This window comes from Oryza glaberrima, chromosome 12 (assembly GCF_000147395.1).
Source record: "Oryza glaberrima chromosome 12, OglaRS2, whole genome shotgun sequence".
Lineage (NCBI taxonomy): Eukaryota > Viridiplantae > Streptophyta > Magnoliopsida > Poales > Poaceae > Oryza > Oryza glaberrima.
The window spans coordinates 20,985,773-21,012,112 of NC_068337.1; the positions used below are offsets into that span (position 1 = coordinate 20,985,773).

At 41.4% G+C, this 26,340-nt stretch overlaps 4 protein-coding genes across 6 annotated transcripts; 3 read left to right on the top strand and 1 right to left on the bottom strand.

Moving 5' to 3' along the window:
• Positions 1 to 239: 239 nt before the first annotated feature.
• LOC127756745 (uncharacterized) lies at positions 240 to 2,674 on the bottom strand. The gene is made up of 5 exons (XM_052282122.1): positions 2,554 to 2,674; positions 2,061 to 2,150; positions 1,521 to 1,565; positions 562 to 659; positions 240 to 459 (listed from the first exon to the last, which is right to left on the bottom strand). The coding sequence occupies exons 2-5, from the start codon at positions 2,112 to 2,114 to the stop codon at positions 387 to 389; spliced, it is 270 nt and encodes an 89-aa protein (XP_052138082.1). The 5' UTR covers positions 2,115 to 2,150; positions 2,554 to 2,674; the 3' UTR covers positions 240 to 386.
• A 4,851-nt stretch (positions 2,675 to 7,525) lies between these two features.
• On the top strand, positions 7,526 to 16,208 carry LOC127756672 (protein MODIFIER OF SNC1 1). Of its 3 annotated transcripts, none has more exons than XM_052282035.1 (10): positions 7,526 to 7,971; positions 9,431 to 9,508; positions 9,593 to 9,637; positions 9,811 to 10,174; positions 10,252 to 10,333; positions 10,552 to 10,632; positions 10,733 to 11,865; positions 11,961 to 12,281; positions 13,393 to 13,581; positions 13,705 to 16,208. In XM_052282035.1, the coding sequence occupies exons 1-10, from the start codon at positions 7,940 to 7,942 to the stop codon at positions 15,703 to 15,705; spliced, it is 4,326 nt and encodes a 1,441-aa protein (XP_052137995.1). In that variant the 5' UTR covers positions 7,526 to 7,939; the 3' UTR covers positions 15,706 to 16,208. The 3 variants fall into 3 exon arrangements, with proteins under 3 accessions (XP_052137995.1, XP_052137994.1, XP_052137992.1); XM_052282034.1 differs by having other exon boundaries at positions 11,961 to 12,109; positions 12,191 to 12,281; positions 13,393 to 16,208; XM_052282032.1 differs by having other exon boundaries at positions 7,527 to 7,971; positions 13,393 to 16,208.
• Positions 16,209 to 18,585: 2,377 nt separating this feature from the next.
• Positions 18,586 to 22,458, top strand: LOC127757906 (ATP-citrate synthase alpha chain protein 3). The gene is made up of 11 exons (XM_052283497.1): positions 18,586 to 18,834; positions 19,941 to 20,117; positions 20,202 to 20,444; positions 20,628 to 20,679; positions 20,763 to 20,877; positions 20,972 to 21,053; positions 21,194 to 21,289; positions 21,373 to 21,474; positions 21,560 to 21,676; positions 21,781 to 21,897; positions 22,062 to 22,458. The coding sequence occupies exons 1-11, from the start codon at positions 18,736 to 18,738 to the stop codon at positions 22,131 to 22,133; spliced, it is 1,272 nt and encodes a 423-aa protein (XP_052139457.1). The 5' UTR covers positions 18,586 to 18,735; the 3' UTR covers positions 22,134 to 22,458.
• Positions 22,459 to 23,589: 1,131 nt separating this feature from the next.
• Positions 23,590 to 26,240, top strand: LOC127756562 (membrane magnesium transporter). The gene is made up of 4 exons (XM_052281917.1): positions 23,590 to 23,833; positions 24,098 to 24,150; positions 24,649 to 24,749; positions 25,970 to 26,240. Exons 1-4 carry the CDS (start codon positions 23,761 to 23,763, stop codon positions 26,061 to 26,063), a joined length of 321 nt encoding a protein of 106 aa, XP_052137877.1. The 5' UTR covers positions 23,590 to 23,760; the 3' UTR covers positions 26,064 to 26,240.
• Positions 26,241 to 26,340: the final 100 nt, after the last annotated feature.

The window sequence follows — 26,340 nt, forward strand, 5'->3', positions numbered from 1 at the left end:
GGTTGGCTTTTTTAGGGACGGAGGGAGTACACTAGCTGTGTGAAGTTTCAATATTCTATAATTCACAGGAGAAAGGACTACAAGTTATGGATCTGATTTCTGAAAGAAAGCATTATCAATCACTGAAGATTCATATTTCCAGGTTTCAAGATGACCCAGGTATAAGCATGCCCAAGTAGCATATTGCAAGCTTGGGTGAAACACCTCAAGAGTCAAGAGCCACAGTAGACGAAACCAAAGAAAACAACCACCTTAATAACTCAATGACCCATCAAAGGATTAGTTGAACCTTGTGCCAAAAAAAACAAAGTAATTCAGCAACCACAAGATCACGTCACTGTTTACTATTATTCATACATCACACTGATTGTCTAGTTTCAAATTTCTTAACTTGAGAATTTGCGTCCTGTCATCTTCTCAGATTCGTACAAAATGTGATTGATAAGGCCCCTTGCCGCACTGCACAGCAAGAATCAATAAGAAGATATGTACAAACAATATAAAGTACCAAACGATAAGAAGTATCATCCAAACAATGGTGTGGAAAGAGAAGTAACTTACTCATCCTTCATTTTCTGTATCTTCTCTGGATCAGTTTCATGCATGTTTTTCTTAAACTGCTCCCTGACCATTGAAACAAGAAGCCCCGTATTGTGTTTCTGAGTAACAAGATATGACAATTCAGTCAGGAAAAAACATGTGCAAGTTGATAAAAGATATCCCATAAAATCAGGAAAAGAAAAAGGAAAGAGTTCTTAATCTTAGTTTTGCTGGATTTTATTGCACACTGTGTACCTGACTCTCATGAATCTTGCAAACTTTATAAAAGATTAACCGGTTATATTTTTCATCTACATTTTATGGAGATCAATATGAAGTGCCTAAAAAAAATAATCCTTCTTACTATGTGATTTTTCCAGAAAAGCATCAGTTCATTAGATAAGATTTCTAAAAAGAAAACAAAGGAAAGCATCCCAAGATTCCATTTGGAATACAAGTCTAGATGATGAGCTGAAAATGGATAATTAGACAGATTTCTGAAAAGAAAACAAAGGAAAGTATCCCAAGATTCCACTTGGAATACAAGTCTAAAGGATGAAGTGAAAATGGGATAATTAGACAGATTTCTGAAAAGAAAACAAAGGAAAGTATCCCAAAATTCCATTTGGAATACAAGTCTAAAGGATGATCTGAAGATGGGATAATTAGACTTTTTAGGGTTCATTCGGCACTACCATTTCCCAGCTTATATTCCCTCATTTTCCACGCGCGCACTTCTGAACTACTAAACAGTGTGTTTTTTTGTAAAAAAAATTCTATAGGAAAGTGGCTTTAAAAATCATATTAATTAATCATGCGCTAATGAGCCATTTCGTTTTGCGTGCTGGGATGAGCAGATCCCGACCTGCTCATCCGAACACACCCTTACTCAGTAGAGAACTGTGAGTTGATATGTGTTCAGAAAGAGTACACGCAACACAAGATAGTAAGATGGAAAAGTGAAAACCAAATATGTGTACCTGATGCCCAATGAACCTGGCCCTCCTTAAGCATTCACGGTACAGCTACAACATGAAAAAAAACAATGTTCAACAGCAAATGACATTTTTGCCTCATCTGACATTATTTCATTTCATTGCAATGGTATCTCATAAATAAACACAACGAAAAATCAGGCTACACAGGCATGACAGACATGTTTTGGAAAAGCTTAAGTAAAGTTTTAGGGTGATTCACTGATAGAGCTGCTCTAACTATACATGTAAAACATTTACAAGACTGACTGTAGAACTGTTCTAACCAAAGAACCATACATGTAGAAATTAGGGATTGACTATAGAAATGCTCAAACCAATAACCATAGATGATACATGTAAGAAAATTCAGGACTGACTATAGAGCTGCTCAAACCAATAACCATACATGTAAGAAAGTTTGGGACTGACTATATAACCGATCTAACCATGCATGTTAAAATTCAGGACTGACTGCTCATCACCACGCACAGGTCGTGTTGATGTCGTCGATCGGAAAAGACGTAACGCAGAACTGATACTTACTCTGATCACATTATCAGCAAGCTCTGGAGGCAAAGCCTTTTGAATCGAAGGCATCTCCTTCCACCCACTCTTCAGTCTCTGAACCAGTCACTGAAAACATGTAACAAAAAAAAAAAAAGATCAAACCCCTAACACTTAAAAACCAGAGTTACCCCACAAAAATATTCCAATTCTACCACAACCAATCGCTCTGCCGGGCATTCTTCTCCACACCACACCAGACCAACGATCGATCCAAAAACAAAAGAACGGCACCATATGTGGCCGTCGGGATTGAAGATCCGAAAAATGAAAGTTAGCCTAACCGTCAAGCCAAGCCCCCAACGAACTAGGACAGTGGGAATCTTGCAGTGCAGCTCCGACATGGAATCGAACTTGGCGAATCCCATGTTCTTGGCCCCGCTAGCCTGAGGCCTTACCAGCTCTTCGTCCGTCGTCATCGGAGGAAGAGGAGGAGCAGAACAGAAAAGGGCGCAGACGGGGAGGGGTGTACCTGTGACTGCCGCGGCGGTCGCCGTGGGGAGGGGGAGATTGACGGTGGCGGCGGCGGCGGCGGCGCGCGGGCGGGAGGGGACGAGAGCGGCAGCGGCGGCGGCGTCGTCAAGCTGCGGCGCACGGGGAGGAGGCGTTGCAGAGATGGCCGATGGGATGTTTATGGGCCGGAGTAGAGAGGCCCAGCCCAAGAGAAAATTTGGCCCACCAACAAATGGGCCTCAGGCCCTCTGAAATTGGGCTTACACGAGGAGACATAGCCCCACAACAGTTTTGTTGTATATTTGTCGACACATGTAATTATAGAATATTATGGAGGGATTTTTTAAAGTAACAATGTAATTACACCACAATTATATTATAATTATATTTGTTAAATTTTTTTAAAAAAATTTGTTGACAAATGTATAGGTAATACCTAGGTGACATCGTGAGTTCTGGCCTAATAGTGAATGTTCAATTTGGTAATGTTAAATTTTGGCACATTCGGCATTAGTGAGTTTTGGTGGTGTTAGGATATGTTTTGGTTAAAGCCAAATTTTGGTAGATTTTTTAAGGGGGAGACTTAAAGAATTATCAACATTTCGTACGGTGATATTGGTAAGAGTATGTTTAGTTTGTTGTCCTATTAAAATTTGGTAGGGTTGACATTGAATGTGTCAAGAAAAAACTTAACTTTAGAACTGATTTCAGGTATTTTTAATGTGCTTTTTTTAATATTGGCTTTTAAGTCACTAAAATAGGTATATAAAACTTTTACTTATATAAATTATTTTTTTATCGCTAATAAAGCTGATTTAGCTTATAATCAACTCCTAGTTAATCGATGGGGCATTTGTCTTTCTCTTGCTCCTTTTCAATTGCAACAAACGATCTGATTTTTTCTCACGAACCTCATTTCGATGGCTTGAACTAAATTTGATTCCTAGCTCGTCGATCTCTTCGGTTCAACTTTTACATATAAATTTCCAAATTGATTCATTTGCGGCAATGGCAAATCTTTTCACTTCCAATATTTCTGTAAAATTATTTTGTATTGGTAATAATTTGCTCTTTCTTTTTTTAAGGGGATAATTTGTTCTTTCTTTAATGCAAAGAATCATGCCATTTGCAAAATTGCTCCATGGAAGACATGAATTAGTGCTTGTACCTTTTTTGGCGGCTCACTGTTTGCAGGCATGATATGTTGACATGTTGTTACCTATAAAGAAGTTCCTTAATTTGATAATTTGGCATCATTCACTTCTTTGTTGGCTAGCCCACAAATCAATAAAGTGTCCTCCATAAAAGCAAAAAACAGGTTGGGTCTCTTGATTAATTGTAGCAATTTTGATTAATTGTAGCAACAGTACCTGCTTACAAAAGGTCTAAGAAAGCACATACTGTCCATTTTCACAGGTTGCTATATGTGAATGATGAGATGGTTCCCGTGAAGAGCTCTCTCCTATCATGTGTATAATTAATTGATTTGGGGTTTGCTTTGGCGATCAGTTTAGAGCAAATTAAAACCAAACGATCAGACAAAGGTTTTTGTTGCCTAGTTTCAGATTATAACTTTACAAGAAAGCTAGTAGTAAAAAGATGCTTAATTAGATGCATGCATGAAAAGGAAAGTGCATCAGGTGATGAGTGTTTCTCATCAAAGTTCCTTTATAGCTTCCTGTCTAGATACGATGGAGCAATTGCTTAACCACGTCATTAGCAAGCTAAATTCAATTATATCTGGGTCCCTTTACCCAAGTTGTAGATGACTCTCTTTAGGTGGCCAAAGGAAAAGGTTTCTCTTTAATTGCATAGCATGGATCATGCCAATTAACTAATGAGTTGCTTTGTCCATAATAATTTAGTAGATAGATTTATTGTAAAAAAAGAAAGTATATAAAATTATTATAATGTACGTATTTTGTGTTAGTTTTACTACCATTAGAGTGCCTATTCATTACTGAAGCCATTATATTGGCTATTCATCATATTGCAACAAAATCGTTAAGCTCCAACCACAACATACTGTGAGTACCGTCCAACTTATCATTCTATTAGTGGCTTGATTCACCTTTATTCTCTATTTCGACGATTGGACCCAACTTCTTCCTTTACTATGATGGTCGGATTTAGACTTTCCACACTCGTGGAAGCGTCTGGACCCTCTAGAAACAAAGTGTGCACCGGAGATGCCCAAGGCACCAGCGCAGATGATCCCGAGAATTTAGACTATTTACCATTCAATTCGCGTGCCTCAACTTTTTTACCACCCAATTCACATACCCTCTACATTAGGAGTGCTAATTAGTCTATTTGGTACCACTTTCTCTATTTTGACTGTGATTCTCATTTCTTAATTCCATTTGTATATTTTTTTTCAAGATTTGTGGACGTTTTTGCCCCTGGGCCCACCTGTCAGAACCAAAGAGAGATTTCTCTCTAGATCAAAATCGATCGATCCCAATCCAGGCAGCGCCCGAGACCGGTATCGGCGCCGTCGACCCCGAGTGCCGCCGCCCCGCCACCGGACGCGACCAACCCCGCCGCCGTGGCACTCGACGCCCCACCGGCTCCAACGCCCCGTCGTCGCTGCTGCTCTCCTACGTCGACAAGCTCCCCACTGGGTCAGTCAGGATACCTGCATATGCATCGCCTCCTCTGAATTCTGAATTTCTGATTTGTGTTCATAGCGTCAGAAACAGATAGATATCTGAAAATGATGGATTCACACTGATTAGTTTTGTGAAACTGAATTCAGGAAAGAGGAAGGATTGTTGTAGGAGGAACAAACTTCCGGGTGCTCAAGGTGCATCTTGGTGGCAGCAAGAAGCATGTCGCCAACTCTGAAGTCAGCATCCCACCACACCTGATGTCAAGGACCTCCTCGGTGGGTTTTTGTATGCTAAATCATCCTGACTGACCTAGTGGGGAGCTTGTCGACGTAGGAGAGCAGCAGTGACGACGGAGCGTTGGGGCCGGTGGGGCGTCGAGTGCCACGGCGGCGGGGTTGGCGGCGCCCGGCAGCGGGGTTGGTCGCGTCCGGCGGCGGCGCGGCGGCGCTCGGGGTCGACGGCACCGATGCCGGTCTCGGGCGCTACCTGGAGAGGGATCGGTCGATTTCGATCCAGAGAGAAATCTCTCTCTTTGGTTCTGACAGGTGGGCCCAGGGGCAAAAACGTCCACAAATCTTGAAAAAATATACAAATGGAATTAAGAAATGAGAAACACATTAAAAATAGAGAAAGTGGTACCAAATAGACTAATTAGCACTTCTAATGATATATTATAGAGGACATGCGAATTAGGTGGTAAAAAAGTTGAAGCACGCGAATTGAATGGTAAATAGTCTAAATTCTAGATGATCCCACTTCACTTCTTGCTATCCTCATGTCCCATATCCCTTCATCTCCTTATCCTCTCTCCTATCAACGGCCACCTTTGCATCTACCTCCACACTCGTCATCTTTCTCTCCTATCCCAGTGCATCTCAGCTCTCCGCTACGACAACCATGTGCTTGGTGGTCAAGTCCCTTGGTCATTTGGCGCTCACATGTCGACGCTGCAGCCGATTGGCCCTATGTAGATAATTAGTAGGCCAAGGAGGAAGCTAGAACTTATGCCACATGAGGGTCATGCAAATGTGTAGGTTTGAAGTTGTGGCTCGATGATGACATCGCTTTTCAGGACGATGCAAAGGGAGTTCGTTTGCTAGGGCAACGGACGCAGGAGCATTCGGTTTTTCTTTTTGGCTCGAACGCCTAGTGGAGACCGTTTCCCAAATCTAATTCTCTCATCCAATCTTGGCTCATCCTTGTTCAGCTGCTCGGGAAAATCCTATCTTAATTCCCATGTATGTTTTATGTTGGATGAGTCAAATTTATGGCAAATTTGTTTTGCTTGAGCTAAAAATAATGGGATTAGCTACATATATCTTTATATAGAAATTCTCTCCAAAAAAACTTTTATGCATAAATATATATAATGTAATTATAAATTTGATATAATTTGAATATAATTGCCTTGTAACTCAACAAATGTGTTGTACCACAGTGGGGGATAGTGCCTGTCATTCCAACAGGATCATCCATAACACATATCCGACGGGTGAAAATTTAAAAGTTTATATCCTCTAATTTTCTTGTGACAAAAAAACATCAGTTCCGAAAATAATTTTGGGTCCACAAATATAATACTACTTGAAAATAATTTCGGGTCCACAAATATAATACTACTTCCGTTTCAAATTATAAGACCTTATAGCATTGCCAAGAATAATAAGATTTAAAATCGAGAAGAAAATACGAACCGGAGATCGAGTTCAATTGCCTCTTTTCTTGAGGCATTTGTAAATTTGCCACATGTTTTTTCAATATTACAAGGATGCCACTCGAATGACAGTTCTAGTGGCATTTTTGTAATTTTCTAGTGACAATTTTATGATAACGATTCAAAGTAGTACTCCCTCCGTTTCAAAATATTTGACACCGTTGACTTTTTAGTACGTGTTTAACCATTCGTCTTATTCAAAAAATTTAAGTAATTATTTATTCTTTTCATATCATTTGATTCATTGTTAAATATACTTTCATGTACACATATAATTTTACATATTTCACAAATTTTTTTAATAAGACGAATTGTTAAATATGTGTAATGCTAAAAAGTTAACGGTGTCAAATATTTGAGAGTAGTAAATTTGCAATTGCCTCTCTTCTTTCTTTTTTCTTTTTGCCGTTGCCCGTTGCTAGCTGTATATACGCATGTATCCTTGGCTCGCACGACACGAAACATCAGGATCATCTACGCCGCGTAGCCACACCAAACACCGAAAACCACCTCCACTCAAATCCCGCCACGCGTCCGGTCGCGGCCTGACAGGGTGGGCCCACGAGCCCCACCCAGTCACGCCCCGCCACGCGTCCCCCCTCCCTTTTATTATTATTATATCGCTCTCACGAACGCCTCCTCCCATCTTCTCTTCTCTTCCCTGCTCTCTCTCTCTCTCATCCCGTCGCCGTCTCCCCTCTGACGCGTGGGGCCCACCTGCCATCCACCTCCGCCGCCGCCGCCGCCGCCGCTCCCGGTCGCCGGCCGGCAGGGGCTCCGAGGGGGGCTCTGCCCGTTGCTCCTCCTCCGCCTCGGCGCCGCCGCCGCCGCTCCGGTCCTGTAGGCGCGCTGATCCGAGGTTGGGAGCCCAGTCTCAGGACGAGGCCTAGGGTTTCGTACACCCCCTCGGCTGCTCGGCGGTGAGGAGGGGGGCCGCGGCGTCGCTGGAGATCCGATCTCCCCTGGCTCGGCGGTGAAGGGGGGGCGCGGCGCGGAGGTTGGCTGCGCTCGATTTGGGCGGTACCCCCGGAATTCGAGTTCCCTATAGGCGAGGAGGACGAGGAGGAGGAGGAGGAGCTATGGCGTCGAGCCTGCTCACAACGGACAAGAGGTTCGCGATCCCTCATCACCCGCCCCGAGCCGCCGCCCTCGTGCGGTCGGGCGATTCAATTAATTTTTTATTTTTAATCGTCGCGAGCGGGATGTTGGATGGGTTGGGCATGTAGAAATCTGTGCATTGTTGCGAACGGAGAGTTTGGTTATGTTTGTGTAATAGCCTGAAATTATAGGAAAATTTTAGATTATTTACCACCGGTTTGATAGGGTGTGTCACTTATGCTGGTATATGAAGCTTTGGTTTCGTTTGATTTGTGTGGATAGTAGTTTCTGGTGGTGTGTAATATAGGTCATGTGTTCTTTGGGTGGATTGGTCCGATCTAGTGTTTGTGGGGGCAATGGGCAACGGTGCATCAAGGCAATGGTTGCGAGATGTTCAGAAGATGGTTTTACCAGTGTGGTGGCATGAGAATGATATTTAAGAAAATGATTGTAGTTATCTATTCGTCTATGAACAGAGTGCTCTACTTAGTATTTATTCAGTGTGGACAATTTAGAAATGTGCAGTGTTCAGTGTTGGCATACGTGTGTTGTACACGTGCATGCATGAAGTTTGCGATAACTGAGGTTTCGTACCATGTTAGGTTTCGTCCATTCGCAGTAAGCATGTCTGAGGAATTCCAAAGCCTATCCAACTGTCCAGTTCTATAGGTCTACTGATTTCACTTTTGCGCCTTGGTCAAGTGGCTTTTATGTAAAGTTGGAAGATTTGTTGTGATATATGTCGTCAAGCACGATTTGGCATATTGCTGTCGTTTGGATTTTTGGTCTCAGACACAATTATTCATGCGATTTAAATGAAATCATCATTTCTTGTGTATGTGCTTCTTTGTTGATGGCATTTTCTAAAGCGCCTTTGGGTATTCCCGCGGTTTCTTTGCATAGTAGATGATTATGCGCCATCAGTTTACCGTTCAAGACTGTATATTTTATATTTTTTTTTCAATAGTATTCCTTTTATGCTTGTGTACTCAAGGTAGTTCCTTTAATTGTTACTCCCTCCATTCAACTATATAAGGCATGGTTTACTTGTATGCATGTTCAACTATATAAGGCACACACTATTTTCAGAGTAATATTTTTTTTTGCTCCATTTCCCCTGCTAACTTGGTTCTGCAGCATAGCATTTAATACTTCAAATGACAATTTAGTTTCTGTTTTGACGTGAGGATCTGGCTCTTTGCGATGAAATGCATGCAGTTGTTTTGGCTTCATAGTTATTGCATTGAATGTGCATGCGTGCCATAGTAGTTTTCGCGGTAGGAGTTATGAAGTTGCATGTATGTAATTAAGGCACTAATTGGGGGCAGTTTAGTCCTTTCTGCTGGATCATTGTTCTACGTGCAAAAAGAAAACTCACCTTATATAGCTGAACGGAGGGAGTACATGGTTACGTCAGCATTTAAGCAGATGAGGTACTCTATATAAACTTCATTCTTTGATACATTTTGCAGATGGGCTGCCCCTGCAAGGAAATCTGGCATGACCGTTCTTGGAAAAATTCCAAAACCTATTAATTTGCCAAGTCAGAGGTATTCGATTTCTATCTGGCCTACCCATAACTTGACTTTATTGATTTGTTTATATGTGAACTGATTCACGAGTTCCTCATGAAGGTTGGAAAATCATGGTCTTGACCCCAATGTGGAAATTGTTCCAAAGTAAGCAGCCCTCTTTGTTATACTTATCACTTGCTTATGATTTAATATTTTTAGATATGCAATATGCTTATTTGGAGTTCTCGATGTTTCTTGTGATTGCTATTGTGATGTGTTTATGGTATGTATTCTTTCTTGTGATTGCTATTGTGATGTGTTTATGGTATGTATTTTAGGGGCACCCTTACATGGGGTAGCAAACCCACATCTACAACCCCAAATGCATGGAATTCCTCTTCACTCCTTTCTCCCAAGAATGATGGAAGTTCCAATTCACCCAGCCACTTTAATGGCCGACCGTCTTCTGGTGGAGGATCAAGACCTTCCACAGCTGGTAGTGAATCCCTTGACTCACCTAATGCTTGGGGTTCAAGTTCTCGACCATCGACAGCATCGGGCACACTTCCATCCAATCATTTACAAACAACAACAAATCGTCCTCGAAGTGCAGAGACAAGACCAGGAAGCTCACAACTTTCCCGGTTTGCAGACAATTCTTCAGAGAATATGAAAGTATCAATAAGAACTATTGACAAATCGGTAATAACCACACCAAAACCTATTATAACTGGCTGGGATGTAACATGTTTTTCATATTATTGATCTGAACTATGCAGGGATCTTCATCACATGGACATGGGTTTACTCTAAGTACCGGTGATTTCCCAACACTTGGCTCCGAGTCAAACAGTCAACGAGGTAATCTGCATCGTAAGACGTCTCTTGTTATTTTTCTTTTGGATTTATAACATTGTGCTCTCTGACTTAGCATGTTAAATTCTTAACTATATTGAGCATATGGAACATAGACAAAAGCTATTGCCATTAGAACAGAACTATTTTGGCTAATTGCAGTATTTTTACGAATGCGTTGATGTGCGAATGTTCTCTTTACAGTTTACATCCTTTTTTTCTAGGTCATAGCTCTAAGGGCCGCCCGACTTCTAGTTCTGGTAAAGAGACAGCGCAAAATGAACAAGGAAAGAGCATAACAGCTGGTATTACTAATTAAATTGCTTTTTCATCGATGATAATGCTCATTGCTGTTGGAAACTTTCAATTGCCTTACTGTGTGGTTGGTAATGTTTTGTGTGCTAGGACCTGCTGAAGAAATATTGTCCTCCAATAGCCAGTCTGCGGATAACATAAAGACAGATCAGCATGTGTATGATGGAGGTGCTCCCTTCCCGGGTACAAGTCTGCCAAACGAAGCTCAGCAGCCACAGCCTTACCCTGGCAACTTTTGTGTGGCCCCACCACATTTTGATTCATGGCATGCGCCTCCAGGTCATCCTCCTGATGGAATGTGGCACAGAGGAGCAGCACCAGGTGGGCCATACAGACCACTAGGCCCCCCTGGTGGTGGTTTCCCTGTTGAACCATTCGCTTATTATGGTCAGTTCCAGCCCAGCTCAGAAGCAGCAGCAAGGCAGGGCCCAGGACACGGTGGATATCAACCTAAAAATGGAGACGCGTATCTTTCTGTGCCTCCTAATTCCTACATGATGAACCAGCCTGTCATTCCAGTTAGACCAGTTTACCAAGGTCCAATGTCTTACGACGGATATTATGGTCCTCCGCGAGCAAATTTCAACAATCCCAATGTGAGAGATCCACCTTTTGTTGGAGGTCCTCATCAACCTGGAATATTAAATCAATTCCCCAACCAGCACGAGAAGTTCCATCCTGGACATCCTCAGAACAGACCTGGCAAACATGAAACAGCTCCCAATGAGCATTTCGAATCTGATAGAGTACATGTTATCCAGCGAGGACAGCCTAGGATTTTGCATGATAACTTAAGAGGTCCCCGTGAAGTCGAGAGGAATGCTCAACCTGCACCACCACTTCTTCCACATCCAAATGGAAATAGGATTGATGTGAACAAGAGGTCAGATATAAGAGAATCCTTTAATGAGAAGAATAGGATCCTTATGAAGTCAGCACCTGACCATAGAGGTCCAGCTGGTACAAGCCATTTGTCTATTCCAGAAAATGTACATTCCCACCCCCGGGAAGCTGATGATGGTACTCTCCGGAAGAAGTTCAAGGAAGATAATTCAGTTGTTCCTGATCAGCAGCCTGTCATTAAGAAGAATGTGGCATTAATAGAGAAAATAGAGAGTTTGAATAACAAAGCTAGAAATGTTGATGCACGTAATATTACAGAACCATTCCCATCCAAACAAGCCAAGGAGATGCAAAAAAGTACAAGTTCAAAGGAAGATCAGGTGATAAAATATGGTCCATCTGCTGTCACCACTACAAATTTTGCCACCATTTCTGTCTGCCTGCTTATGTTTCTTATATTTCTCCTATGGTGCAGAAACTACCAAATGAACCTGTTCTTGAACCTTCACAGTCTGAATTAACTGAAATCATCACAGCTGGAAAGCTTGGCGAATCAACTCGTGATCGAACACATAGGAGAGGTGATTCTTCAAGAAGCAGTCACCATGGTTCTTCTAAAGACAGGTTAGTTAATAATTTTGCAGGAGAGGGGCTGAGAGAAAATTCTGCAGCTGATTCTTCACCAATTGTTGGTTCGAGGAATAGCCAACATGAACAACCTCCTAAGGATGCTTTGAAACTGGCACCTGTGATGGTCACTGATGACATGCAATCTTCACTAGATTTTGAATCTCAGGTATATTGCTATAGATTTCTTACTTATTTTTTCAATATTGAAGAGCTTATCTAGTACCTTCCTAGTTTTCAATTTCTTACCATCACAAAAGTATACATCCATCATTCTACTCCAGTTTTCAATTTATTGCTGTAGTTTTTAACAAGCTTTCTCAAGATTGACTGCCAACCAGTGTAGTATCTTTATATATCTGTTAAAAGGATTATAATACTTCGTACTACCTTGATTATCTTTTATTTATAGTAACACATTCCATTGAAAAAGAGTTGCATTTTTTTGTTCAGTTGACTGTTTCATCAAGTTTCCAGTTCATTAACCTGTACTGTCAATGTATTTGAGATGCTGGCCATTCTTCATTTTGCAGTTTAAACATAGAAATATAGAATCATTATCTGATAGCTTTAAATTAGGACATTTACTGCTCTACTGTTTGTTTCCAATTTGCCATGTTACATGCTTAGGTTAATCTTTTCATTGTTTTGGGTTCAAATTTTATTTGAACCTTGTGAGTACAAACATAAAATAATATATTTAAATATATAGGATATTCTGGACGCTGGCATGGTTCTCCAATATCAAACTGTGATCATTATAGTTTTAAAAAATATAAATTATCATATCACTATGGAAATTTATTTTTTTCATGTTAATCTAATGAATGATGTTTTCCCACGGCCATCTAAATAGTGTATATATAATTAAAATTAAAGAAATTTGACTGCATGCTTTCTATAATGTCATATATTTCTGAACAGAGCGCAATACAAAGTTATGTACCAATTTCTGGCGACTTGAAGGCTTGTAGCTATGCATGTCGCAAAACTTTGTATTAAAGTTTTTTTTCTTGTCCTTGGATGTGAACTTTTTACCTTAAACCGCCTATAGTGTTGTTGTTAGTTACCTACTTGTGCTGTATGTTTTTGCCATAATTAGATCAGCATTTAGCAAGCTACCTTGACTGTAGAGTTTTTTAATAGAATGTAGAATTATTTATAGGGATGCAATGGATGAAATGTTGAAAACAGGCAACTAATAATGTAATATCTAGTGCAAGGTAGGAATTCATAACCATGTTCTTACTGACTATTTTTTTATTGGTTCTTCCATTCAGCGTGCAAAAATGAGGGAGCTGGCTGCACAACGTGCAAAACAGTTGCAAGCTGAGGAGGAGGAACGGACAAAACAACAAAGAGCAAAAGCTCTTGCGAAGTTGGAAGAACTGAATAGGCGTTCATCAGTACATCAGAAGAGCTCAAATGATGTACCACCAGATATTGCTGATGTGCAACAAAAGCAAAAGGTTGGATTTGAAGAGACTGCCAAACCTGCTAATTTGTCTGCTGAATCTTGTGATGTTGCATGTGATGGTCACAATTCTCTTCAGCCACCAAATGATCCTAAGCATACTGAATTTTCTGTACAGCCCAAGCCTACTGTGCTAACACATACTCTAGGTGTTGGTAAAGACCCTACTATTCATAATACTACAACGTTGGCCAGGAACTCAGAGCATGAAGCCCAGAAAGGTGTAGCACAATCACATGACATTAATGTTCCAAAGCCTAAGCAGGGCTACAGAAGAAGGCAAGCTGTGTCAGAGGAAAAAAATCCTAGTGAGAAGTCCAGTGGAGCGATAAGCACGGAAAGTGGTAAGAAAATTGCTGAGGCCTTTTCAAACACTTCAACTGCTGTTGTTACATCACATGATGACACCCTGGCCCACAACAAGAAGAGTGCCCGTCACTCTAGAAATAAGAAAAAGGTTGACGAAGCTCCAGTTACTTCTAAGCATCCACCAGTAGCGCTCAATGAGCAGAATGCAGTCAAAGTCCCTAATGAGCCAAAACCACAAACTGCTGGTGTTATCATCAGTAGTTCCATAGTTCCTACTGAAGGTACTGTTGTCACTGTGGGAAGTATAATGGTGGGTGGTATTTCATTTGGATCTTTGAACCAGGAGTGTGTCAAACCGCAGGAGAGTGTCAAACCGGCAGATGAAGTTCATAGTAGTACCTCAAACAGCCACCCAAAACGTCAGCAGGCAAAAAGATCAGGAAAGAACCAGCAGTCCATCCGGCCTATTGAGAGACCACATGGGAATGAGGGCGCTGTATGGGCACCAGTTAAGCCATCAGGACACAGCGAGCAATCTGGCGATGCCATGAGGAGCACAGGAGTAGTTGCTCCCACTCAACCAGCTGGGCTGAACACCAACGATGGAGAGAATGTTACAAAAACAAAAAGAGCTGAAATGGAGAGATATGTACCCAAGCCTCTGTCCAAAGAGCTTCAGCAGCAGAATTTGAGGCAAATTTTACCATCAGAAAAATCCTGTGAGGACAACAAGATTCGTGACAAGGAAATAGTTGAAAGGTCTACTGGTGCTAAACCTGAGACTGCACCTGAGGCCAAGAAATGGGAGGGCAAGAAAACTAATAAGGGGCATGGAAAGTCTCATCCTTCATGGCGTAGAAGGAATACAGATGAATCAACTTTGGTAGGACCAAAAGCTACTGAGCTAGCAGACAACTATCAAGAGTCACATGAACTTCAGAAGCATACTGTGCATCAGCCACCTGAACCTGACAAGCAAGCAGATGCTCCTGCCAGGAACAGTTCAGTTCCAGCTGAAACAGTTTCATCAGTAGTCACTGTTGCCAAAGAACATGGTGCAGCTAACAAGCAAAGGCGTCAGCATGTTAAGGCTCAGAGAAATGAGGGAAGTAACTACTCGAATGAGAATAAGGATCAAATGGCAGCACCGCCAGCACCGGGCATTGATTCAAACTCATATGAACGTAGAAACATGTTGAGATCTGATGTGAAGCACAGTGGAACAGTACCACAATCTAGATCTCATTGGAAACCTAAAACCATCCCTCAGTCCCAGGGAAATTCGCATGGCAATAATGCTAAGGATGGGCATGTGGATAGTGCTACTCCACAAGACAGCAGCAACAACAACCTTGCTGAAAACATTGGTTGGAACGATGAAAATCATGCACACAGTGAAGAAGTTAAAGGAGAAAAGAGGCATGTAGACGATTACCAGAAGAGCGAGAGCCATGAAAATGCAGAACAGCAGCAGCAGCTTAGTCATGCGCCACGCCGACAGGGCCACCACAATGGTGGGAGGTACCACAGAGGAGGTGGCACAAACAGGGGAAGGGGTTATGATGTTGGGAAGCCAAGCCATGTCACAAACGCAGAAAGGCGGAGGGGTGGCACTCATCTCGAATACCAGCCAGTTGGATCCTATAACAAAACAGCAGACTTCCAGCAGAACCCAGGTACCGATGAGCGAACCGAAGGGGCTCCAGTGCACAGGGAGCACGTCCACAACAGGGGTCCACGCCCTGCTGGCCAGTTCGTCAAGAGGAACCCTGCCTCCACCCCAGCTGCTAACTCTTACCGAGATGAATAAATAACTTTCCTCCACCCCCAAGATCGCTAAAACTGCAGGCTATCTTTTGTTGGTGATTCACAGCAGGTAGATGAATGGAGTGTCTGGATCAAAACCTGATGCCAGTGACTGGTGTGATGCCCGATGTCATCTCGACCCCGTCGTGTCTAACATGTTCAGAGATTAGCAGGTCAAAAGCTATGGCTGCCGTTCGCCGTCTTTGACGGCGGAGAGTAGTAGTAGGATGTAATGGATTTTGTCTGTGCAGGGCCGTTTGGCCCTTTACGTGTGATTGTTAATTGTTCTCAGGAACATCCCTCCCTTGCTTCGGTGAGATGTGATGTGATGTTGATGTTGGAATGTACTAACTTGGAGTTGATTGAGAACCGGAGTTGATTGAGAACCGTTATATTAGTTAGTAGTATGTAAACAGAAAAAATAGTTCGTTTTGGGCGATCTGTTGTGGGGATTCTGCAGGACAGACTCTGATATTATCATATCATGTTCATATCGTGTTTGTGTTATCTGGGGAGGTCAGAATTGAGATGCTTGGTTTTATTCTCTTAATAGACATATGGTTCATGATCCTGGCAATTTGCCCACCAGTCTGTGTGGTAATATAAACTCATTCTGCCAAATATAGGATTGAGTGGGATCGGAAATGATCACGTAGATTTGAACTATCGTGATGGAGACTATCTTGACAGGAAAAGTATTATCTGCTTGTATTAAACGCAAAGGTGAGAAATTTTAGTTCCAACCTACAACACATACCCAACCTCCTATCGGACACAAATATTTGTGCAGGCACCGGTGTCTGATCCTCCTTAAAAACGACCATCATCCGCTTAGAAAGATGACAGGCTAGCAGATTTCAACTACATTATTATTACTAAAATAAATTTATGTTAAAATAAATTGGTTTGGATTGGAGCGTAACATTTTAGGCCGCATTTGCAAATTTGCCACCGGTTTTTTCAATATTGCAAGGATGTCACTCGAATGATAGTTTCAGTGGTATTTTTGTAATTTTCTAGTGGTAGTTTTGCAATAACGATTCAAGATAGTGGTAAATTTGTAATTGCCCCTAATTTATTTTAACATGTATTCGGGTCTCCTTATTTTATTTTTAAAAAAGTTTATCTCTTTCTTCTTAAATATAATTAAGCTATAACAGGCTTGTTTTCCTCGGCTCCCGTAAATGTTCAATGATTACTTCGCGTTCATTAAAGATTCTTGTAATTTTTTAAGGAAAACTGAGTCACGGTATCAACACATAATTCTTCTTTCTACTAGTACTGTACAAATTTAGGTAGATCGCCACCACTGTTGGCTAGTGAGCTTTCTTGACATAACTCTTAGGGCAGTCCTAATTCATAGTGTCCATAAACAGTGTCTATAGTGTCATGTCAATAAGACATCACAATAGAAACTACACTCTACAACCCATGGTTTCTTAAAATGGGCCATTAATAAATACATCATCTCTCTTCTCTACCGATTATATTTATTCTTCATCTATTATAAATTCACTATTCTCTCCCAATGCAAAACTTGATAGTGTCTAGTGCATAGGTTCTCGTGTTGAAGCTGTGTCTTGCATGAGACCCAATTTCTTCATCTATTCACTCTCTCTCTTAATTAATATAGTGTCACATAAGCTAAAAGTCCTAAATGACAATGTAGTCAATGCCATAGACATCATCCTAGATAGAGAGTTGAGACTGCCCTTAACTATTATTTTTTTAATGGAACAGTTCTAACTAATGTTAGTTGTGCAAAATTACTACTTGTTCAGCTAGAGGAGCATGTTTGTCAGTTGTCACTATCTCTATTGATATGAATAGAGTACCGCCGGCTGTGATGCGGATGGAGTAAAAAGTATTGACGATAAATACCCTGCAATGGACTGTAAAATGCCAAGCATCAAGTAAAAAAATAGGTCTACCTTTGGTCTATTATATGCAAATTTAATCAATATACATAGCATTTACATTGTTTAAGTTGGCTTTTTTAAACAAAAAAGCTTCATTTTGTATTGTACACCAAAACCCCAATTTTTATGGACGGACTTCGATCTCCCATGATTTAACCAATAAAAAAAATGCAGTGTGGAATGTAGTGAAATCCACCTAGTTGTAGGAATCTGTATTGTTTATGTATTCTTTTGGCCAAACAAGAAAAAAAGTTTTTCCCCAAGATATAATATTTTAGACATTAATCGATTAACACAAAGTACAAAATGCTCTTACATTTCTGAACACAGTGAAGGAGTAGTAATATACTTTTTTTTTTCTTTGATGTGGAAGAGCAGCAAGTAACTATGATGTTTTTCACATGTTGCCTGACACTAGTATATGGATACAATCTCTAACTAACAACATAATGCTACTTTATTATTACTTGTCAATATGTGATTATATCTATAGAAATTACTCTACTACCTTAAAAAGCTAAGTCATCCTACCTAATATTTTATCCCCAATCTGCTCATAGCCCATCGCTACTTATATGAGTTACTCCCCCCATCCCAAAATATAGCAACGTAGAATGAGATATTAAATAGTACAATATGTGCAGATATATTATACAGTAATGTTCTATCTAGTTTTTATGTTGTTATATTATGTGATGGAGAGAGTAAAAGTTAAAAGGATAACTATCTGAAAATGAAAAAGAATTATGATAATATAATTTTTCACATATAAATAAATCCCACAATACACTTTCAAGATTTTAAGTATACGCTCAGTATCACCAAGCAAATATTTCGAGATTCACCAGAGACTTTCAGATATTCAGAGCAATCAGATATTCAGATCCCCATCCATCCAACCCATCCCCACCCACCTCAGCTGCCGCCGCCGCCGCTGCCTCACTAACGCCTATAAATATACCCACCCACATACGTCAGCGCGCACGCGACCCAAGCCGATCCGCCCGCACCCGCACACACATCGCTCGGTCGAAGGAGGAGGTTCTAGAAACTTCTGGAAGCGGCGGAGGTGGGGGGAGAGAGAGAGAGAGAGAGAGAGAGAGAGGCAGAGAGCCATGGCGCGGAAGAAGATCCGGGAGTACGACTCCAAGCGCCTCCTCAGGGAGCACCTCAAGCGCCTCGCCGCCATCGACCTCCACATCCTCTCCGCCCAGGTACACCACATCCATCTACCTCTCTGTTCCTCGCGCTTGGATCGGCTCGTGGTTTGGTGGAATTCCGCGTGGATCTCGGCGCTCGGGGATCGGAGCGTGTGGATTCGGCGACCTCTCGCGGTTTGGTCTCGTAGGATCTTCGGGGGGGGGGGGGGGGGGGGGGGGTAAGGGTTGGAGTTCTGAGGTGTTTTGGACTCGGAGGTGTGCTCCGATTAGGCGAAATTCTGCTCAAAGAGAGCTCAATTTCGTGTTGTCAACTGGTGATTGTAGCTGTGGCTGTAGCTGCCGGCTGATGTGGAAGTATATGTGATTTGTTAGAATGGTTAGTACCTGGCAACGAAATCTGTTTGGGTGATTGGGCGAAATACATTTGAATTGGATAAAATGAGAATGGGGAATTGTTTACCGCAATCGTACACTTCCACTGCTGCTAAGCTTTTCGCATATTTGATGCAACCTGCGATCATCGTAGCATCCTTTGTGCTATGGGATCTCATTAGTGGTATGATGGTATGATGCTTTTGTTTGTGGGTTGGATGGGCTCATGTGATGCACAAGGTGTGTCTTAGATCTGTTGCGATGATGGTGTAAACTCTGTCTGAGGTATTGCTTTATTGTCCTTACCAAGGTTTTGGTTTCGGTGTCTGGTTTTCCTAATGAAATTCCACTGCTGGTTGGTAGCTTTTGACTTGGAGTGCTCTGCTTTTGATATTTGGTTACCTTTCTTTTGATTTTTAACCATAACGGTAGACGTTTAATGTGCGCTACCGAGGTCCAAAGCTTCATCTTGGATCTGAGATTCAACATCTCTAGTTTGGGTTAGGATAATCTTGTTCTGATGGTGTAGGCTCATGTTGAATTTCAGTACCATCTATGAAAAGCTAAGTGTTGTCATATTTCTAAATACCAGATAGGAACAAGCAATCTATTCTGATTTCCTTTGAACTCAAAAGCACACTCAGCTGTGTTAGATTAGCTACGCTTATGGGTGAAAAAGAGTGAAGTTAGTTTTGATATATTCTTGACTGCATTAGCTTTTGTTCTGCAGTAGTTTGTGTTTAATAGTGCCGCAATCCATGACTAATTTGAACTGTACTTTTTCTTAGGTCACGGAATCAACTGATTTCACAGAGCTCGTCAACCAAGAGCCATGGCTCTCGTCTATGAAGTTGGTTGTGAAACCCGACATGCTGTTTGGCAAACGTGGGAAGAGTGGCCTTGTGGCCCTCAACCTAGATCTTGCTCAAGTCCGCCAATTCGTCAAAGAGCGGTTGGGAGTTGAGGTAGTTATACATTTTCCCATGCTTTGCCTCTAAAACCTTGTTAGTTAGAACTATTCTAAGCTATCCGGTATGCTTGTTATGCAGGTTGAGATGGGTGGCTGCAAGGCTCCTATTACAACATTCATAGTTGAGCCATTTGTTCCACATGATCAAGAGTACTATCTTTCTATTGTATCAGAGAGGCTTGGTTCCACCATTAGCTTCTCGGAGTGTGGAGGTATTGAGATCGAGGAGAACTGGGATAAGGTCAAGACAGTTTTTCTTCCCACCGAGAAAGCAATGACACCTGATGCGTGTGCTCCATTGATTGCCACCCTACCGTTAGAGGTACGCTTATACATTGTATCACCTTCCCCATGTCACGTTGTTTTTTTTTTTTTAACATGTTGACTTTTCTCCCATTCTGGACTCAATTCCTCTAGTGTTAGAACTTAGTATTGATGATACCTATTTTGGTCTGCATTAGCCATCTTGTGCTCATGTCATTCACGTCTTCTGTCTGAATTTCAGGTTCGGACAAAAATAGGTGATTTCATCAGAGGTGTATATTCTGTTTTCCAAGGTAATTCACAGTTGAAAAATGAAAATAATCTGGAATTGTTGTTTTCCAAGGTAACTCAGTTCATTCTATTGATCTTCTGGCAGACTTGGATTTCTCATTCCTTGAGATGAATCCGTTCACCATGGTGAATGGGGAACCATATCCTCTAGACATGAGAGGAGAATTGGACGACACAGCTGCCTTTAAGAACTTTAAGAAGTATGATTCAGGCTTTTTTTTTTCTAGCTTACATAGTGTCCAGTTCAATCCTTTCACCATGCTTGTCATGCTAACCAGAGCTTCCATGGCATAGGTGGGGAAACATTCAGTTCCCTCTGCCTTTCGGAAGAGTCCTCAGCCCCTCTGAAAGCTTTATCCATGAACTGGATGAGAAGGTAACCTCATATTTCTTTCTTTCCCCTCTGAAGTCTGCTGCCTGTTAGTACATATCACTTAAATTTGGATACAAATTGAATTTCACTGCCTCTGCATGCAAAATATTGAATCTTGAATTGAGGTTGATGTAATTTTTCAGACAAGCTCATCGCTCAAATTCACAGTCCTGAACCCGAAAGGGCGCATTTGGACAATGGTTGCAGGTGGTGGTGCTAGTGTCATATATGCTGATACTGTAAGTCTAACTCTATCCAGATCTTTTTTAGGTTAAGTTTTGAAGTTTATCAGTGCCATTCACACACTGGACAATATTACCAGGTTGGAGATTTGGGATATGCGTCAGAGCTTGGAAATTATGCAGAATACAGCGGCGCTCCCAACGAGGAGGAGGTTCTGCAGTATGCTAGAGTGGTTTTGGATGTAAGGGCTCCAGAGGAACCTTTTCGGCTGACAGTTCTGATCATTATGTTTCCGCTCTGACAAAATGATATTTGAATCTTTGTAGTGTGCCACTGCTGATCCTGATGGCCGTAAGAGAGCTCTTCTCATTGGAGGTGGCATAGCGAACTTCACTGATGTCGCTGCTACATTCAGTGGCATCATTCGAGCTTTAAGAGAGAAGGCAAGTTTCGATTGGATCGTTGTTCTGTCCCCAACCACTCCCACTTGTTGCCATTAAAATCTTCATCCATCTTATTATTGTCTGGCTTCCAAATCTGGTGGCAGGAATCCAAATTGAAGGCTGCACGGATGAACATTTACGTTCGGAGAGGTGGTCCAAACTACCAAACTGGCCTTGCCAAAATGCGTACACTAGGTGCAGAACTTGGTGTTCCAATTGAGGTATGGACCTACTGGCTACTTACTATGTTCTTCCAGCAAACCTTAGCTCAGCCATTTCCTACACTATTTATCAGAATTCGTCAGAGATTAACTTTATTAGACATAGGACACCATTGGACCATCCCCATGATCATAACGGACGAGCTTAATTCACTGAATTGCAGGTATATGGACCAGAGGCAACAATGACTGGAATCTGCAAGCAAGCCATTGATTGCATCATGGCTGAAGCATAATTCAGACAACGATTTGCGCTGTTCCCAGCTTGAGTCCATTTTGTTTCAGAAATTGTCAGTGTGAGGTGTTGCCTTTCTCTGAGGGAATGTGTGCTGTTGTTGGTGTAAAACAAAACAAAGAAAGATCGTATTGTTAGAATAAACTACATCTGTAAGTTTGTAACGTAATTACGCAATAATGTTAATGTTTGTTTCTAGTTCTGAATTCTCTGTGCCTTGGTTGGTGGCCTTATCCACCAAACTCAAAGAGTGTTCTTGGATTTGTCATGTATGAGAGACAGTGAAATGGAGGGCTTAGTGACAGGAACTGCGTTGTTGTGGCTTGATTATTGATGTAGTCATATAGTCATATATTCATATACTTCATTCTTTTTGCCGGATTTTTAATCCAACTTTTGGTCACTGTTAGTGTTTCAAATCACACCTTTGCCTAAAGGTCAGATGTGGTAAACTGGTAAGAGCAAGTATAATAAAAGGATGTGCATAATATGTACAAATAAGATACAATATCATGATTATTAAAACCAAAACAAATTAAGATTGCATGGTATTATGAGAAAAAAAAAGAAGAGAAAATTTAAACCATATATCCATCATTAAAATGCTAAAAATAATTAGGGTGATGTGGCTTAATAGATAAGAAAGAAATAAGAGTAACTACACTTAGTGGGGATGAACTATATATATATATATATATATATATAAGGGCAGCTACAATGTAGCAATAGGAGGGGGTCTTAAGCCTCTAAAGTAGTCCTTATACACTATAAAAGTAGTCCATACTGTAGTATTTAGGATAAGCTCTCAATATGCATAATGCCTACCCATAAAAATATAAAATAACAATACTTTCTCTTCTCCCTCACATGTCATACAATTAAGTGGGACAAGTAGAACCCAGGCTAATGCCTTCTCTTACCATATACATTGTAGCAAACACCATAACTAATACGGGTCTCACCTTATTACCAAGTACTCGTGGACATTATACATCGAGCATATGCCCTAAGGGCAACCTCAATGTTGGGTTGTTGAATGAGCGATAGGGATGGGCCCATGTGCAGATAGCTTTAGCTATATCTATCTCTACAATGGTTATGGCCTTAGATGAGAAACAAGCCGAGTCCCACTGGGTCCCATCAAAGAAGAAACATACCACCAATTCGCAACCATATGCTAATAGGCTCCATTAGATATTATTTTTTAATCTCTTAAGTTCAACTATAAGCTTAGAGCTGTTTTTAAGCATTTAATGCCTTATGTCCATGTCCACAATGTATATAGCTGAAAAAAAGTCTTAAGGCTCACTCTTATGGTCACCTTGAGGATGCCTAACTATATAGGATTCCCAATATTTTCCGAGTCGAAGATCCCCAAACGTTCCGGACCGTTAGATGACACAAGCAACGGTGGATCCGAGGGGATACCGCAGTAGCCCTTCTTCTTCACGGCAGAGGAATCCAACATCCCCCGGACGGGACGAACTGCAGATCGAGTCGCATCGCGGGCGAGAGAAAGAGAGAGAGGACCCGGACGCGGCGGCGCACGGCGGCAGTCGGAGAAGAGCGGGCCGTGGCGGCAGGCAGCAGCTCGCGGGCGTCTCCTCCAGTCTTGCTAACCTCGCCGCATGGGGATCGGCCACGTGCTCGGCGTCCTCGGCGGCGCCCTCCTCGCCCACGCCGCCTACGCCACCATCCAGTGTATGTTGACTGATTCGCCCCCCCCCCCTCCCCCTGCGGTTCGAGTGATTCCCGCCGCGGGCTTGGATCCGGGCCACTGAGGATGTGGATTGATCGGATCGGGGCAGTAGATCGGGTAGGGTTGGTTCGCGTCGAAATTTGTGGCTTGTATAGTAATTAGTAGTAGTAGTTGGGGGGATGAATTGGATGGAGAAGGGTTGCTGTTTGGTGGGTGGCTAAGTTGCACGATTTGATTTTTTTTTTGTTTGTGCCCGTTTGCTGCAGATCGCGCCGTGCTGAAGATCACGGAGGAGGAGTTCTCGAGTCCGCCTATGGATGTAAGTGTTCCCCCTTATCCCTTCGCGATGCTTTCTTTTCTTTTTTTTTTCGGGGTATGAATGGTTGATTTTCTGTTGCGTAAAGCTGTGGTGGTCAAAACATGTAGTATTTGGGTTGCTTGATTTGACAGTGAGTTTGGGGGTAGGGTAGATGATGGCCATGAATTGTGTATAACTAAAGTTTCCAGATGACAAAAACAAAAAGAAAAGAGTGATTTAGGTTGTTTGATAGGAGAAAAGTTGTTTGTTACTATCACCGAATTTGCTTTAAGCATGCCAATTCCGCAAAAATGGTGCTGGCAAGTTATGGGTTGAAATTGCGGTTGGATGTGTATGAGTTGCACTGTATGTTTACGTAATTACATGTGACCCGGTTCCAAATTCGATCCTGGTTGTTCTGATCTAGCTGCCTGTTTTACTGGCAACTTGGCTCTAAATTCGATAAATTAGGCCTTGGGGTGTCTTTGTGTTGCATAATTTATGCTTTTGATTATGCAGGTAATGATGCAATTGCTCCTGGGGTTGGCCTTATGCATGTGGGCAGGTCTTGCTGTTCCAGCGAAGTTCCTTTCAGTGCTCCCTCACTCTGAGGAGAATAGGTAAACCTGTTTGGAGCTAATTTGTTTTACTTATGTTGAGTAAATATGCGCTGGTGGCTGATAGCCATAATTTAGCTTTGAAGATGACAGTCTTAGAAACTCCGAAGTAGTTCCCTTTTCTAACTTTGAATTGCATATTGTGGAAACTAAACTATGGAGTGGAGTTACAGATGCTGTGATTCTGTATCTTTTTTTGAGCAATAATCTTTGAAAATATCATTAGAATCGACTGTGGTGTTGTTCCAGGACAGTTGTGTATCAGGGTATGGAAATTCCCAACAAACATGAGCTTGTTTGATTGTTTGACAAGCAAGTAACAAAGACACTTTGCAATGGAAAATTGAAAAAAAAAAACATGCACACAATACTGTCGGTGCATTAGTTCTTTGGTAGGATATACTCAGTAGTAAGTAATGTAAAATATCTGAAACTGTAAAAATTCAGTCAAACAGAGATTTTGGATTCAGAAGTCAATTGGGATCACACCAAGTCTTGATTTTTTTTTATCGTCAATCATTTAAACACATGTGCATTTGATGCAGCTGTGATACTTGGTAGGCCATAAGTTGGAAACAAGAAAAATCTTATTTGTTTATTATGCAGGACCTTCCAAACATAGTTACATGGTATATGCATTAGAACAAAATTATTGCGGCAGAATTATGTTGCTGAAACTTATTAATTTTGTGATTGTGTAAAGTTGGAGCAGTCATAACACTTGATAGGTAATGAATAGAATAACATATACTGAATAACTATTTGTTGATGTTCGTGCAATGCAAATCAGAGGACCTGTACAAATAAATATGTGAAATATTTTTGGTGTTATTGTCCCATGTCTTCTAGTGATAAATTAATCCTCAAAGTTTGTTTATCTTGTACTTGATCTCCCTCCTTTTCAGGGCATTAGAGTGTTCCTTTTTATTCACAAATCCTTCAAATCTACCATACCATACCAGAAATTCACTTATTAGCACCTGAATTTGGAATAATGTGGATGATTTATGGGAATTAGATCTTCCTTTTTTTCCTTTTTTTTCTAGACCTCTTTTGATTCGCTCCCATAATGCATAATCTTCTTTAGTATCTTGAAGCTTTGAGAGCCTGCACCAGAGCTTTTTGTCTGCTCTTATCCAATAGTTGATGGCTTGATCCACAATAATACCCTGCTATTCTGTACTACATCATTTCTCTCTAATCTGTGTTAATGTCAACTGCAGGATTGTTTCATTCCCGGCTAACCTGGACTTCATGATCTTCAACCACCGCGGAAGGGCGCTACCTTCAGACCCAGACTTGAAGCTGAAGACATGATTGAACATTTACATTTTCTGTTATTTACCACAGTAGGATGATCCATCCAGTTATTTTTTTTGTGTCACTCATTGTTGAGGGGGAGAAACATTTCCAAGAACTTAACGTCTACTATGTGTAACTCAAGTTTTTGTGTCACCTGAATTCTATATCTGTATACCACTCAATCTTGTGCCAGTCCATGTGAATTACCAGTTATTCATTCACTAGCTTGTGAGAGATATTGCGATGCATGGCTCTCCATGTACACACATCACAATTGTAGTGTTGTGGAGTT

Bases quoted from the DNA above. Each gene is read 5' to 3' on its own strand.
- LOC127756562 (XM_052281917.1), top strand. From the start codon at position 23,761: ATGGGGATCGGCCACGTGCTCGGCGTCCTCGGCGGCGCCCTCCTCGCC. The intron at 24,151-24,648 runs GTAAGTGTTCCC...TTGATTATGCAG, and splicing joins TCTCGAGTCCGCCTATGGAT to GTAATGATGCAATTGCTCCT. The intron at 24,750-25,969 runs GTAAACCTGTTT...TGTCAACTGCAG, and splicing joins CCTCACTCTGAGGAGAATAG to GATTGTTTCATTCCCGGCTA.
- LOC127756672 (XM_052282032.1), top strand. From the start codon at position 7,940: ATGGCGTCGAGCCTGCTCACAACGGACAAGAG. The intron at 7,972-9,430 runs GTTCGCGATCCC...TACATTTTGCAG, and splicing joins CTGCTCACAACGGACAAGAG to ATGGGCTGCCCCTGCAAGGA. The intron at 10,633-10,732 runs GTATTACTAATT...TTTGTGTGCTAG, and splicing joins AGGAAAGAGCATAACAGCTG to GACCTGCTGAAGAAATATTG.
- LOC127757906 (XM_052283497.1), top strand. From the start codon at position 18,736: ATGGCGCGGAAGAAGATCCGGGAGTACGACTCCAAGCGCCTCCTCAGG. The intron at 20,445-20,627 runs GTACGCTTATAC...TCTGAATTTCAG, and splicing joins TTGCCACCCTACCGTTAGAG to GTTCGGACAAAAATAGGTGA. The intron at 20,680-20,762 runs GTAATTCACAGT...ATCTTCTGGCAG, and splicing joins TGTATATTCTGTTTTCCAAG to ACTTGGATTTCTCATTCCTT.
- LOC127756745 (XM_052282122.1), bottom strand. From the start codon at position 2,114: ATGCCTTCGATTCAAAAGGCTTTGCCTCCAGAGCTTGCTGATAATGTG. The intron at 660-1,520 runs GTACACATATTT...CTTGTTACTCAG, and splicing joins CCAGGTTCATTGGGCATCAG to AAACACAATACGGGGCTTCT. The intron at 460-561 runs GTAAGTTACTTC...CTTGCTGTGCAG, and splicing joins ATACAGAAAATGAAGGATGA to TGCGGCAAGGGGCCTTATCA.